We start from the raw sequence: 16662 nt of genomic DNA, 5'->3' as shown, positions 1-16662 counted from the left end.
GGAAATCATTTAGAATGTATGGAAGCAGAATATTCTTGTAGTGTCGGAATACTGCTGCTGTGGCTGCTAGATAAACGAATCTAGATGAAAGATGAACAAGATTTCTTCAGGGAGAATCAGTAGTTCGGAATAAAAGACACTGAGCAAGAGCAAGGAACATTTTGTTATTAATCTACATGGAAAAGCATTTCCACTTGAAAGCATAGGTCATCATTTTAGACAAATTAGGCAATTTCAGAAGAATGTGCTTAACCTTTTTCAGAAAGCCAGACTGAGTTCTAGAAAAGGTCTAAACATTCACCCAAGCTAGATAAAGTGAACCTAAATCTGGATATAGAATTTCACTTTGCTCATGGACTAGGAAATCTGAAAGGTAAGAGCACAAACACTGGAAACTCCATTTTCAGAGCAAGGAGAACTCAGTACTATGCCTGACAAGCCGAGGTCGGGCTGTTAAAACAATGTGAGCTCTGTCCTATCTCACCATCCTGAGAAATTCACAATAGAGGAGGATTGGGAGGCTGTCATAAATCTTTGATCCCAATGTAGGAGAAGTGAATCTAACAGAGTCTAACTCACAGAGTTAGGGTCCCTGGAAAAGAGGATAGGGAAGGAAGTTGGAAGCCAGCATGAAGAAGTGAATAGTGCTTTCTTCCCTGTGATTTCAAAGATTAAACTATTTGAAGTAATTCTACTCCATGGTGCAAGGGAATGAGAGAGAATTTTGAAAAGGTTAAGGAAAGAATAACAGACACCGTAGCAGGCATTAGGTCATAGCTGTTAAGTTGCATATCAAAATAGTTGCTTTGTGCCAGCAAGATGGAGTGAGGAACTAGAGTAGCTAAATGGGTTGGCCTCTATTGCAGACAAAGACTCAAACTGCCCTCCTCTTTAGGCTTTCTTAGAATATCCATTTTGTTGGGTATAGTAACCCCAATGACAATTGCTCTGGGGTTGCTAGAACTAATGTTGGAACCAGAATAAGAGCTGCTCTGTAGCAAGACAGTAAAATTCAGAGGTCTGACAGTTCTAACCTACTTCTGCTTTGCAAAAAAAAAAAATCATTTGTCTTTGTGTTGAATAAGTCTGTCCCTTCAAATGGACAGAAATAGTTACTGACCTTTTTCTGTACCTGTTGTTCTTTGAGCTGTGGTGCACATGTTCATTCCACTGTAGGTGTGTGCATGCTTCAGGCACAGTTACTGGAGATTTTTTCCCTCAGCAGTACCCGTCAGGGCAGCATGGGTGTCCTCTGCTGTCTCGCTCCACTGCATGAAGATATAAAGCATGGAGCTATCACTGACCTTTCTCAGTTCCTTCCTACCAGAAAGACTCCGATAGAGAGAGGAAGGAAGGAACAATGTGGAATGGACATGTGCAACACATTTCAAAATGAACAATTCCAGAAAAAGGTTAGTAACTGTTTCTTCGTCTTTGAATGATTGCACATGTCCGTTCCTCCATAGGTGACTCAAAAGTACTTTGAACTGGAGGCTGCTTTGGAGTCCACAGGGACTGTAGTGAACAGGGACTGTAGTATCACCTGTCTAAATCTAGCATCATCTCTAGACTGATAAGAGATGGCCTAGTGAGAGGCAAACATATTGATCAATGAGTAGGTTGCTGCCTTACAAATATCCAAGATGAACACATGAGCCAGAAAGGCCATAGAAGCTGCCTACAACCCGGTCAAATTAGCCAACAATCTACCTGGTGGTACAATACCAGCCAGTCAGTAGCAAGATGAATATATCTGGAAATCCAGGAAGAGATCCTTTTGATGGATACTGGATGGCCCTTTATTCTGTCCAAACCCTCAGTGAACAGCTGTGATGAAGACCTAAATGGCCTAGTCTGATCCAGGTAAAAAGTTAAAGTTCTTCTAACATCTAGAGTATGAAGTTTTTCTTTACTTTTACTCGAAAGAGGCTTTGAAAAGGGAGCTGGCAAATATACATGCTTGGTTAATGTGAAAACTGGAATCCACTTTAGTTGAGAACTTTGGGTGAAGTAGGAAAAAATCATCTCTAAAGAAGATCATATAAGGTTCTGATACTTAGGCTCACAATTTCCCTGCTCTCCTGGCTAAGGTAACTGCAACCAAGAAAGCCACCTTTATAGAAAGGTGTAACAAAGAACAGGCTGCTAGTGGCTCAACAGGGGGGCCCTTCAACTTCACTAGAACTAAATTTAAGTTCCACGGGGAGATCAGACTGTGAACCTGTGGATATAATCTGTCCAAACCCTTCAGAAATCTGATGGACATAGGGGTTGAAAAAAGCAATCAGTTATCCATGGGAGGGTAAAAAGCTGAAATAGCTGCCATCTGGACTCTGATGGAATTAACCGCTAACCTTCTTTTCAAAAACAAGAGACAATCCAATATACAATGAATAGGTGCTCTAGCTGGGGAAATGCCTTTCTGTGTGAACCACATGGAGAATCTTTTCCATTTATCAAGTAGTTCTAGTTGAAGGCTCTCTACTGTGTAGAAGAACTTCCTGCACTCCCTTAGAGCAACCTCCTTCCAAGGGTTTCAGCCATGAAGTATCCATGATGTCAGGTGAAGAACCTCCAGGTTGGGATGAAGGAGGTGGCTGGGGTCCTGGGAGATCACATCTACATCTCATGGGAGTGACAGTGGAGGTCTGACAGATAGGGCTAACAGAGTCGAGAACTAATGCTGATGGGGCCACTCTGGGGCTATTAGTATAAAGTGAGCATGATCATGTTTGACTTTGGCCAAGACCTTGGGTAGGAGTGGAATTGGAGGGAAAGCAGACAGCAGACTCTTTGACCAGGATAGGAGGAGGGCTGTGGCCTGCCCAGGAAAAAACAAAAGTTGACATTTTTATTTGTTGCAAATAAATCCATGTGGGGAGTCTCCCACAAACCTTTGATCTAGACAAGGTCTAAATTGTCTAAAGATCTAAAGGATCTAGAGATGGGGTAATAGAAGCTAGAGTGACTATCTGAAATTTTATTTTCTTAAGGAACTCATTTATGTGTTTTACATCTAAAATAGGCCTGATAACCCCTTACTTTGCTTTCAGGATTAGGAAATACCAGGAATAAAATCCCTTCCCCCTGAGCAAGATGGGAATTTCTTCTACGGCCCTCACAAGGAGAAAAGACTAGAGTCCTAAAGTAGTACATTCTTGTGAGTGTGTTCCTGAAAAGGGATAGGAAAGGGTGGTGAGAAGGAGGGATAGAAACAAATTGTAGGGTATGTCCCAGTGATGTGATGTGGGACCAAGCACTTAGAAAGTGGGACAGGTGATTGGAAAATATTGGGGTGGAGAAAGATGGTACTCTGGGGAGTGGCAGACTGCTCTCAACCAATGGGTAAAAATGTTTGTCAAGAGGATGAGTTTGTCGCATCATCAAGGATCTACAACCTATCCTGAAGGATGACCCATCACTCTCACAGATCTTGGGAGACAGGCCAGTCCTTGCTTAGACAGACAGACCCCCAACCTGAAGCAAATACTCACCAGCAACCACACACCACACAACAAAAACACTAACCCAGGAAACTATCCTTGCAACAAAGCCCGTTGCCAACTGTGTCCACATATCTATTCCGGGGACACCATCATAGGGCCTAATCACATCAGCCACACTATCAGAGGCTCGTTCACCTGCACATCTACCAATGTGATATATGCCATCATGTGACAGCAATGCCCCTCTGACATGTACATTGGCCAAACTGGACAGTCTCTATGTAAAAGAATAAATGGACGCAAATCAGACGTCAAGAATTATAACATTCAAAAACCAGTTGGAGAACACTTCAATCTCTTTGATCACTCAATTACAGACCTAAAAGTGGCAATTCTTCAACAGAAGATCTTCAAAAACAGACTCCAATGAGAGACTGCTGAATTGGAATTAATATGCAAACTGGATACAATAAACTTAGGCTTGAATAAGGAGTGGGAGTGGATGTGTCATTACACAAAGTAAAACTATTTCCCCTTGTTTATTTCCCCCCCTACTGTTCTTGTCAACTGCTGGAAATGGCCCATCTTGATTATTACTACAAAAGGTCCAACCCCCCCGCCACCCTGCTCTCCTGCTGGTAATAGCTCACCTTTCCTGATCACTCTTGTTACAGTCTGTACAGTTTCATGTTCTCTGTGTATATAAAATCTCCCCACTATATTTTCCACTGAATGCATCCGATGAAATGAGCTGTAGCTCATGAAAGCTTATGCTCTAATAAATTTGTTAGTCTCTTAGGTGCCACAAGTACTCCTTTTCTTTTTACGGATACAGACTAACATGGCTGCTACTCTGAAACCTGTCTTTAGATGAACTGGCTGCTACAGAAGAGATGGAGGACCCTCTTGTAACTTTTGCTCCTCTTTCAGGACAGGTCTGGGTACGAGGCATGAAAAGTGGAAACTATTGGGACTGCTAGGGCAGAACAGCTTTTTTTGTTGTTGTTGCTGGTGTATAAATCATCAGAAACTTAAGGATTGTTCTTGAATTCTTAAGACTACGTAGCCTCTCGTCAGTTTTTTCAGAAAGCAAGGAGCCTTCAAATGGGAAGTGTGTGATGGTTGGTCGCACCTCTGGGGAAGATTTGATGACTGCCACTGAGAGGAATGCCATATAGTGATGAGGAAGTCATAACTCAAGCCATAGCATCTGCCTCATCTAGACTTGCCTGTAAGGTTGTTCTGGCAACTAGCTTGCCCTCCTCCATCATAGCACTGAACTCTTGCTTTGCCTTGTCCAGAAGCCTGTCCTTAAATTTCAGGAACCCATCCCACCGGCTAAAATCATACTGACCCAGCAGAACATGATGGTTCACGATTCTAAGCTATAAATCTCATATGGAATAAGCTTCCTTCCAAAGAGGTCCAGCTTCTTTGCTCTTTTCCCTTTTGGCATTGAGACCTGGTGTCAACTGTCTCTTTTTCATTAGCAGCTGAGACTACTGGGTAGAAAGGAGGAGATGGGTATAAAAAATGTTCAAACCGCTATGAAGGGACATTAAATCTTCTCTCCACCTTTTTTTGAAATAAGAGGTGTAGAAGATGAGGTCTGCCATAATGCCCTGTCAGGCTTCAGGATAGCCTCATTAATAGAGAGAGCTATCCTAGAGGGTCCTGACCAGGCTAAAATGTCAATCAACCCATGTGACTTTTTCTGCATCTCTCCTGGTTGGATATCCTGAGTTGCAGCCATCCTCCTAAACAAGCTCTGATGAGCTCTGTAATTGTCAGGAGCGGGAGAGAGAGAAGCAAACTCTGTTATTACCACCTCATCAGGAGATGAAGAAAAGAAAGCTAAGTTGAGGTCAAGCCTTCTCTGAGTCATCCACAGGAGAATCCAGAAGATGCAATTCCGCATGCACAGTACTGTTGCTGGTAATGGGGGTGGGCAGATAGTAACCTGTTGTAGATACTCCTGACACCTAACCGATGGAGTAAGACAAGGGGGGGGAGCAGAGATGCTCTAGATTGTGGAGGGAAGCCCCAAGGTTCCAAAAGGGCCATTGATATGGAGGGTGGACAATTAGGTATGGGCCCTTGGTCCTTGGAATGCTGAGGCTGTGGCTGGTACCACAGTAGGCAGGCACCCCACTGGGGCTGCTGAACATATCTGGGGTGAGATACATAAGAGCTGACCTCAGAATTTGGGGAGAAGTCCACTCCCTCAGACCAAGGGGGATCTGATTTTGTCAGTACAGGGGAGAGCAGTTCTGAGTATGAAAATGAAGTACTGGCAAGATCATTGCTGTTTTAGCAGCCTCCTGTACTGAATGGTGCATTGGGGCTGGAGCCAGAACCACTGAAGTGTGTATGCCAGATGCCAATACCAGGTGGGCGTGCTAAGTAGCTGGGGCGACCAGTACCAACAGGTTCTATAATTCTTGAGCTGCCTCAAAAGCCTTGGGAGTAGACAGCTCTAGAAAGGGCTCTTGGCTCTGTGGTAATGTTCTGTCAGCACTTCAGGAATTGGTTTCAGTGGAAGTTTCCTAGGCTCTGAAGTCAGCAACCCCTCTTGGCTTAAAGACTGTGCCTTGGAGTTTCTCTTCTTTGAGTGACTCCATGTCCTTGCCTCCACTCGGGGCTTTCACCAAATATTCTGAAGACTTACATAAGGCGTGAGTCCAGTGCTGATACTCAGATGGGAACTGGTGACTTCACACTACTAAATACTTATCTAAATTTACTCTTATATCTATACTATGTACAAAGACTCTAAATTACACTAAAATTAACACTACAGGTACTATGTACACTAAATAGAGTAACAATTGCAAATGCAAGGATAGCAGCTCCAACAACCATCACTGGTGGTAGGAGGGAACTGAGAGGGTGATCAGGGGTGGCTCTGCCCTTTATACTTGTGTGCAGTGCCACAACGCAGAGAGGGCTGCTCTGACCGGTATTGCTGAGTGAAAAATCTCCAACCGTGCATAAGGCGTGCACACACCTACAGTGGAATGGATGTGTGCAGTCACTCAAAGAAGCAACTACTTGACCAGTACCTCACGTGGAAGTTGAGGAATACAATCATGAGCGACATAAGATAACAGATGAGGCTACTGATCTCAGACTCATATCATACACTTAATATTATTGTTATGGAACAGAGGCAGAACCTAAAGATTCATGAATTTGAGCCTCAGGTTTAGAAACAGATGTTGACACAGAGATCTGACATAGAAAAGTAGGATGAAGAATGTTCACCTCTCAGAAAGCACCAAGGGCTTCCCATAGACTTAAAGGAATGAAGCACTAAGTGAGAACTCAAAGATACTTTACACAGAGCCAAGGAGGGGTTCAGATTCAAAGACTCCACTGGATACACTTGGAGACAACATTAAGAGGTGCTCAGAGCTGCAGTCTCTAATATATTTGTTATTGGATATTTGTGCTGGGCTCAATGAAGTGCTTCTTCTTGATATCATGCTTCTGGAACTTCACAGTTGAGGACAGCACAACTGAGAATATTTTGAATTGATTTTAGAGCTTCAGATCTGATTCTTTGCTCTCTTTCAAGTACTTGGGCTTTGACTTATTAAAACAGAAACTATAGTTCCAGAATTATAGGATTCTGCCTTTACAGTTTCTTTCATTGAGAAAATTTTTGTTATAAATTCCTGGTTTGTATGGCCCAAGGTGAAGCCAGTATATACTAAACAACTGCTTGTGGTGGACCCTTCTTACAAGCAATTCAAACAGCAGACGTGTTGGTCTGAGATGGACATCTTTTTTTAGTAGGATGCACAATGCCTAAAACCCAATATTTGTGTTGATTTCTGAGAAAAAAGATCGGAAATGACAACTGCACACAACAGTAGATACTTACCTAAATTATAAGTTTGCTAACTGAATTATATTTTTGTACAGTTGTTAATAGGCTAACCTACAATAATTAACAAGAAAAGAACAAAAGAGAAAAGAAATTAGTAAAATATACATTGAATAGACTGAGATGACACTTCTGAGCCTCTGCTGCTTATGGCAGAAGGTTAGGACCTGAGAACTGTTAGGGTAAGAAATCTTGAATAACTTAATCTGCAGTTTTCAGAGTAACAGCCGTGTTAGTCTGTATTCGCAAAAAGAAAAGGAGTACTTGTGGCACCTTAGAGACTAACCAATTTATTTGAGCATGAGCTTTCGTGAGCTACAACTCACTTCGTCGGATGCATACTGTGGAAACTGCAGAAGACATTATATATACACAGAGACCATGAAACTTATATATACTTATATATACACAGAAACCATGAAACCATTAATCTGCAGTGTTCAGTTTGGTGGGTAAGAGGTGGGCAGCTACAAGAGTTATTGCTTTTCAAATAATTCTAGAGCTGATGGCATCAAGGATGGTGTCTGCCAAAGTGGGAATGAGCAGGGACAATTCTCAAAGGAGATATAAGGTTAATCTTTAACAACTGTAGGGTCCTATTCTGATTTGACGTACACCAGTTCTACAGTAGTGCAACTGTACTGACTTCAGTGTAGTTACTCCTCATTTACATTAGTCTAAGTGAGATCAGAATCAGGCCAGAAGCCTTTAATGAAGTTTAAAGAGCCACTGGGGGGAGCTACAGGGTAATTTGTTGCCAATTGATTTTGGCAAAGTGTTCAGAGTGCATAATTATTTTAGAATAGGTAGTATGGACAGGGAGCCCTGTGAAACAAAGTTCTCCACCTATTACCTTGTTCAGCTCAGTGCTGGTGATTTGTCTGTGTAAACTTCTGAAGTAAAGTTTTTCAGATTTTATTTCACTCTGCCTCAGTCTTCACAGTTATACTTTAAAAAAAGGTCACATTTAGAGCTAGGATCTGGACATCAGCCTCTAAACTGTCTTCAGGTATGTTCAAACAATACCCATTGAATTCAACGGGCATTATGCATGTGTAGAACATCTGGGGAGAAATTGGTCCTTACATCAATCCATTTTCATGTTAATAAATGCGTGTAATGGGATTTTCACGGAACCATTGTGAGGAGAAGAAATTGTATCACATAATAATTTTATCTTTCAATTTATGAATTCTCTTTTTTCAAGTCCCTGTTCTGGGCTGCATCTGAGCTGTGCTCTGTGCGGCTCAGGGGATAGTGGAAGATGGCTTTATACCATCTTTATGCCCTCTCTTTCCGCAACCCTGGAGTTCATTGAGTTTTCCCCAGCATAAGTTAGAGCAGCTACTCTAACTTATGCCTGGCTGCCTATGGTCCTCAAGGGACTGTTCTGGCAGTCAGGGGTTGATGGGGCATAGAAGCACTATGGCAATGCCCTCTTCACCAGGGAGAGGAGTACCTCTGTTTCTGTGGGGAGGGCAGAAAGCGAGTGACATAAGTGGTCTTTGCCATCCAGGGAACCCCCTACAGGCCAGTTCAGCTGTCTGTATGGATGCTTGGAGCAGTTGTAGCATCCATCTTTTACAAATAGACAACAATTCGGTTGCAGATACCTTAGCCTCTGTGGAAGTTATATATGATAATGTGCTGTCAAGTTAGTTATTATAACAGTGCAAAATTGGACTTGGTCTACGGCCAATATATAACACCTTCACAATTACTTCCAGGTATTTGTGCATCACCAAATCTATCTTAACTGAGAGATAAGAAAACAAGTTGCAATCAGAAGTGAAGAGTTAAAATATTTTGTTCCTTAAACATAGTTTCTTGAGTACATTCAAGGCTTGTTTTAGCTATGCTTCATTTAGCCGGAGTATATGAAAAAATAAATTATAAGCAACCTTATTGCAAGTATTGTTGCTATACTCTTCTCAGTCAAACTGGAGACAATATGTTTTATAGTTATCACCTTTGTTTTCATATACTTTTGGGAAAAATGTACTTTAAAAGAGTTGTTAGTCTCCCTGAAGCCAAAGACATACCATACTAATTTAGTTACATGACTAAGAGAAGGACCAAGTAAATGAAAATTGAAGGTATATAAGCTGTAATGCAGCGGTTCTCAAATTTTTGCATTGGTGACCCTTTTCACACAGCAAACCTCTGAGTGCGACCGCCCTTATAAATTTAAAACACGTTTTTTTTATATTTAACACTATTATAAATGCTGGAGGCGAAGCATGGTTTGGGGATGGAGGCTGACGGCTCATGACCCTCCCATAATAACCTCATGATCCCCTGAGGAGTCCCGACCCCCAGTTTGAGAACCCCTGCTGTAATCTTTAACAATAAATAAGAGATAGGAACAGTATAAGAATATCAATTTATATTGCTATTTCTTTTCATATTATCTCTTTGATTTATAATGGGATACATCGAAGGGTATTTAAAAGTATGTTCATAGCAGACTTTTAATTCTACAAATAAATCAACTTACATTAATTAATTCGCTCTCCCAGATTTTTTTCACAAGGTCCATCGATGTATAGCCATTAATCAGAAAGGATTTGGTATAGTCACCCAGTTCAATGGAGTCCAGCCACTCTGCCACAGAGGTGGGGTTGTAGCCCTCATTACCAATCTGCTTCATCTGAAATATACAAATGACTAAGTATTACTAGAAATATTATTAAGCAACTTTTATGACAACAATAAAATGTGTTAAGTTCTTTGGATCAGAGTTATCTTCATTTGACCAAATAGGTAGGTAGAATCAGAGGCTAAAATAGGGAAAGAATAAGTTAAAAATTACTTAGACAAGTTAGATGTCTTCAAGTCACCAGGGCTTGATGAAATACATCCTAGAATACTCCAGGAGCTGACTGGTCTGAGCCATTAGTGATTATCTTTGAAAAGTAATGGAAGATGGGAGAGAGTCCAGGGGACTGGAAAAGGGCAAATATAGTGCCAATCTATGAAAAGAGAAATAAGGACAACCAGGGAATTACAGACCAGTCAGTTTAACTTCAGTACCCAGAAAGATAATGGAGTAAATAATTAAGCAATCAGTTTGCACCTAGAAGATAAGAAGGTGATAAATGAGAGTAGTTCACAGTAAAGCTGTAAGGGCATATTGACTGGGGTACTACAGGGATCAGTTCCAGGTCCAGTTCTGTTCAATATCTTCATCAATGACTTAGATAATGGCATAGAGATACACTCAAAAAATTTGCAGACGATAGCAAGTTGGGAGGGATTGCAAGTGCTTTGGAGGGAAAGGACTGAAATTCAAAATGATCCAGACAAACTGGAGAAATGGTCTGAAGTAAATAGGATGAAATTCAATAAGGACAAATGCAAAGTACTCCACTTAGGAAGGAAGAATCAGTTCCTAACTTCCTAACTCTCAGGGTAGTAAAGCACTGGAATAAATTGCCTAGGGAAGTTGTGGAATCCCCATCATTGAAGATTTTTAAGAGCAGGTTAGACAAACACTTGGCAGGGATAGTCTAGTTAATACTTAGTCCTGCCTTGAGGGCAGAGGACTGGACTAGATGACCTCTCAAGGTCCCTTCCAGTGTTATGATTCTATGAATATTCCTTTAATGATTAGTACAATCTGAAAAAACATAGAAGTATTAGGATTTTGATTTTACTTTTCTAAATTCTACTAAGCTACAAATAAGTAAAGACCTGTGACTTCTCTTTCTGAATTGCCCTCAATGACACAAGTGAAGATTTTCAAGTTAACTATTAATGATAAAATTTGAAAGAATAAAATTGTAAAACCTCTGCATGTTCAGCTGTTGATGACATACCATTCATATGAATATATAAAGCAATATATAATAGTACTGGTAGGGCTGTCAAGCTATTAAAAAAATTAATTGCGATTAAACGCACTGTTAAACAATAATAGAATACCATTTATTTAAATATTTTCGGATGTTTTCTACATTTTCAAATATATTGATTTCAATTGCAACACAGAATACAAAGTGTACAGTGCTCACTTTATATTTATTTTTTATTACAAATATTTGCACTGTAAAAAAACAAAAGAAATAGTATATTTCAATTCACCGAATACAAGTCGTGATAAATGAAGTGTGTGTGGTGGGCGGGGGGGGGAGGGAGGAGGAGAGGGGTAGCTCCCTTTGATGGACAGGCACCCAGATAGTTAGCTGTAAAATCCCTCTTGGTAGCTGTTCTCTGCTTGCTTTACCTGTTGTCAAGGTTCCTCCCCCACTCTGAACTCTAGGGTACAGATGTGGGGACCTGCATGAAAACCTCCTAAGCTTACTTTTACCAGCTTAGGTTAAAACTTCCCCAAGGTACAAATTAATTTTATCCTTTGTCCTTGGAATATCCACTGCCACCACCAAACTCTAACTGGGTTTACTGGGAAACGTAGTTTGGACACGTCTTTCCTCCCAAAATCCTCCCAACCCTTGCACCCCACTTCCTGGGACAGATTTGGTAAAAATCCTCACCAATTTGCATAGGTGACCACAGACCCAAACCCTTGGATCTGAGAACAATGAAAAAGCATTCAGTTTTCTTACAAGAAGACTTTTAATAGAAATAGAAGTAAAGGAATCACCCCTGTAAAATCAGGATGGTAGATACCTTACAGGGTAATTAGATTCAAAACACAGAGAATCCCTCTAGGCAAAACCTTAAGTTACAAAAAAGACACACAGACAGAAATAGTCATTCTATTCAGCACAATTCTTTTCTCAGCCATTTAAAGAAATCATAATGTAACACATACCTAGCTAGATTACTTACTAAAAGTTCTAAGACTCCATTCTTGTTCTATCCCCGGCAAAAGCAGCATATAGACAGACACAGACCCTTTGTTTCTCTCCCTCCTCCCAGCTTTTGAAAGTATCTTGTCTCCTCATTGGTCATTTTGGTCAGGTGCCAGCGAGGTTACCTTTAGCTTCTTAACTCTTTACAGGTGAGAGGATTTTTCCTCTGAGATTTTAAAGGGGTTTACCCTTCTCTTTATATTTATGACACAGGTTTTGCTCAATAACAATGCAAAGCAGCTTTCTTTTTTGGTGGTTTGGGTTCTGTAGTTTCTGCATCAGAGTGTTGCTCTTTTAAGACTTCTGAGAGCATGCTCCACATCTCATGCCTCTCAGATTTTGGAAGGCACTTCAGATTCTTAAAGTTTGGATCAAGTGATGCAGCTATCTTTAGAAATCTCACATTGGTACATCCTCCGAAATTGCTCTAACATGAAATATATGGCAGAATGCTGGTAAAACAGAGCAGGGGACATACAATTCTCCCCCAAGGAGTTCAATCACAAATTTAATTAATGTATCTTTTTTAATAAGCGTCATCAGCATGGAAGCATGTCCTCTGGAATGGTGGGTGAAGCATGAAGGGGCATGTGAATGTTTAGCATATCTGGCACTTAAATACCTTGCAATGTCAGTTACAAAAGTGCCATGCAAATGCCTGTTCTCACTTTCTGGTGACATTGTAAATAAGAAGGGGGCAACATTATCTCCTGTAAATGTAAACAAACTTGTTGGTTTAGCGATTGGCTAAAGAAAAAGTAGGACTGAGTGGACTTGTAGGCTCTGAAGTTTTACATTGGTTTGTTTTTGAGTGCAGTTATGTAACTAAAAAAATTCTACATCTGTAAGTTGCACTTTCACGACAAAGAGATTGCACTGCAGGACTTGTATGATGTGAATTTAAAAATACTATTTCTTTTGTTTATAATTTTTACAGTACAAATATTTATAATAAAAATAATATAAACTTTGATTTCAGTTACAACACAGAATACAATATATATGAAAATGTAGGAAAAACATACAAAATATTTTATAAATTTCAATTGGTATTCTATTGTTTAAAAGTGCGATTAAAACTGCATTTAATCTTTTAAAAGATTAAAATTAATCTTGATTAATTTTTTTAGTTAATCGTCTGAGTTAACTACGATGAATCGACAGTCATAAGTACTGGATCAAACTGCATATGCCAGAAGAATGAACTACTGAATAGCATCAATGTGCAATAATATTATAAGAATCACATCGCTGAACAAAAGTGTAACTATTGCTAACTTAGTCATATATTACAGTAGTAAATTTTAAAGGAGATTTAGGAGGTTTAGAAGGCCTTATATTTTGCACAGAATTTATGGTATGTTTGAAACTTTAATATAGTGAGTGCTGGCAGCTAGTCTCCTACTTTCCTCTGCTATACACATTTTTACTTTAAGAGAACAAAACAAGTATGACAGGAGCATAATGCTTTTGAGCTTAAGTTTTAAGTGAATGACAACGTAATTTCAAAAGTAGAGAGTGCTGAACTTAAAATCTTGCTTGAACCAATTGTATTTCTTTACAGTTTATTTGAAATGTAATTTGAATTCAAGGCAGTAGAAAAAATTTAGTTTGCTTTTGAAAGCTGGAGTAGTGTTCACCGAAATATACAATGCTGTCACTTCAAATACTTGGCAGACATCTAGCACATCATGATCTTGATCTTATTTTGTTGCACTTTCCTGGAGGAACAGGCAAAACTAGGCACACTTCGGGGGCGTGGGTGTCAGTCACTGTTCTCTGGCTCTTTGTTGCACGTGCTGGATACAAAACTTTATACGATGAATGTGAGATTGTTGTCTTAGATCATAAAACAGGGACTGGCAGGTTTCCCCAGAGCTTGGGACCGCGGAAGCCCTGAGAGCTCTGATTCTGAGGCAGTCCACCTGGAGGCCGGTGCCTGACCAGGGCACCCAGTGTCCCCAGGTTCTGGAGAAGCCTGCCCTGGAGCCAGGTTGTAGGTTGAGGACTGAAAACCAGTCTTCCAGTGCTGGGATTATTGACGTCAGTGTGACCATTTTGAATTTGTGGGTTTGAACAAATTCGTTGAGTTTCCTGAGATCTAAGATAGGTCTCCATCCTCCGTTTTTCTTTTGTGTTAGAAAGTAGTGGGAGTAGAACCCTTTCCCTCTGTGCTCTGTTGGAACCTGTTCTATGGCACCTAGCTGTACAAGATGGTTTATTTCTTGTCTCAGAAGATGCTCATGAGAAGGAACCCTGAAGAGGGATGAGGAAGTGGGGTGAGTAGGGGGGATGAAGGTTAAAAAGGATAGTATATCTTGATATTATTTCCAGCACCCAACTGTCTGTGGTGATGGATGCCCATGCTAGGTAAAATGGTTGAAGTCGGAGACCCAAAGTTTGGGTATTCGATATAATTTGCTCTGGAAGTTGTGGGAGGTCGACCCTCAACCAATCATTGGTTCAGGTTGTCATGATTCCTGTTATACTGTTGGAATCATCTGCGTCTATTTGGGGGTGTATATATACCCAAAGTATGGAGTGTGGCACAGGAGTCCTTCATTGAGTGCAGGACATCATCTGTTTTTGATTAAAATAATTTCTCCCTATCCAACGGGAGATCCTCTACTTTGGTTTGCAGTTCCCGTGGGATTCCTGAGGCTCGCAGCCAGGAGGCTCTCCTCATGACTATGGCAGTAGCTATTGTACGGCTTGTTGTGTCTGCTGTATCAAGGAAAACTTGTAGTGCTGTTCAGGCTACTAGTTGTCCCTCCATCATGATGGCTTGGAAGGAACTGCTCCTTCTTTTCCTCCGGAATATTTGGTAGGAACTCATTGAGTTTTTGGTGGTAGTTTTGGTCATACTTCGCCAATAGGGCGGTATAGTTCACTGGACAGAATTGGAGTGTCACTGACGAGTATACTTTTCAGCCCAAAAGATCTAATCTCATGGCATCTTTGTCTTGAGGTGTGTTCTTAAATTGGGGCTGTTTCCCCTTCTGATTTACGGCATCCGCCACCAATGAATTTGGTTGTGGGTGGGAGATTAAAAAGTCCATGCCTTTGTTGGGGACTGTAGAGGGGCTTAGCCTGGCTCGTCCCACTTCAGGGTGGCGGGGGACCACACCGCCTCGTTATGTCCTCATGGTTGCTGTAATGGAATCAGTCCAGTTCCAGGAGTGACAAGGGAGATTCCACAAAACAATGTGCTCAATCAAGGGCGGTGAATGCCAGTGGGCAGTGGCTCAGGTCCTCAGGCAGCACTGAGCAACAGTTCTACAATTACCAAGCCCAAGGCCTGGGTCAGGGCAGGGCAGCAATGAGTCTAAGGCTCTGGCCCTTAGGCAGGGGCTGAGCTCAGCCAGGTTAACAACAAGCCCAGGCTTTTGGCTCCAAAGGGCCGGGGAGTTAGGGGGAGACTGCCACCCACAAGTTGGGTGGCAGGGGAGACGCAGGTCCACCCACTCCACTGCATCCCAGCCCAGGGCCCTAGCAGCGGCAGAAGGCCTGCCGGCGTAAGTGGGGATCCTGGCTGCAACACACTGACATTGGCACTGGCAGTGCTGCAGCCAGACTAGGGTCGGCTGCCCTCCAGCTACTTCAGAACTCCCCCTCTAGAGGTACCTGGGTCAGGATGGTGTCCTCCGGGGGCGTCAAACACCATGGGGTCCTCAGGATAATTGGTGAGGGGTAGGCTTGACAGCTCTTCTGGGCTCTGGTCAGCGTCAGGCATTGGTCTGGCGGGCCAGCCTTTGGGTCCACTGCAGGTTGCTGGGGTCTCCCAGCTGGGAGCTAGGCTGGAGGCATCTAGTCTGTCCAGTGGCTGCACTCCAAGTGAGCTCTGGCTCCATGCTTTTCTACTTCCTGTCCTGTGCCTGACCTTCTGAAGGCAGGCTCGGAGCTCTCTGGCCCCGCCCAGTTTTGTGTCTGGAAGGGCTTGTCCCTCTCCGGGGTGGTGGGGGACCACACCACCTCATTATATTCCCCCACTCAAGTCTGGCTCCCACCTGTCGGTGCCAGACTCTTCCAGACCTCCCAGGCAGGACAGAAAGTCCGCAGTCCTTACCTGCCCTATGGTGAACAGTAAAAGCACAGGGCTGTAGTGCCAGGTACCAGTGCATTATTCTTGCATTATTATTTTTCATTTTGGCCAGCCACTGGAGCGAGGTGTGGTTGGTGACCAACGTGAAGGGGTCCCCGAGGGAGGTAGTAACAAAGGGCGTCACAAGGCCATTTCACTGCAAGGCCCTCCTTCTCTACAACCGGTAGTTCTTCTCCCATGGAAACAATTTCCAGCTAAAATACAAGACCGGATATTCTTCTCCATTGATCCCCTGGGACAGGACGGCCCCAAGTCCTACCTCCAAGTCCTACCTGTCCGGAGGATGAACTCCCGGTCAAAGTCTGGGCTATATAGGACAGCTTCACAGCAGAGACTCTCTTTGAGTGTCTAAAAGGCATCTTCGCACGCCAGGGTCCAAACCACATGCCGGGGGCTGTCTTTGGTCAAAAG

The 16662-nt window shown here is 42.1% G+C and overlaps 1 protein-coding gene across 10 annotated transcripts in view; it reads right to left on the bottom strand.

Annotated features, from left to right (window-relative positions):
- ANKS1B (ankyrin repeat and sterile alpha motif domain containing 1B) overlaps positions 1-16662 on the bottom strand; it is a 747009-nt gene that overhangs the window by 240047 nt on the left and 490300 nt on the right. For all 10 annotated transcript variants that reach the window (XM_073327424.2, XM_073327427.2, XM_073327426.2 and 7 more), the window contains one exon: positions 9833-9985. In XM_073327424.2, the coding sequence (XP_073183525.1) occupies positions 9833-9985 (153 nt within the window). The remainder of the gene's footprint in view (positions 1-9832; positions 9986-16662) is intronic.

Source organism: Lepidochelys kempii, chromosome 1 (assembly GCF_965140285.1).
Source record: "Lepidochelys kempii isolate rLepKem1 chromosome 1, rLepKem1.hap1, whole genome shotgun sequence".
Classification (NCBI taxonomy): Eukaryota; Metazoa; Chordata; order Testudines; family Cheloniidae; genus Lepidochelys; species Lepidochelys kempii.
The sequence above is the reverse complement of the archived record's forward strand: the minus strand, read 5'-3'. Positions and strand labels throughout refer to the sequence as shown.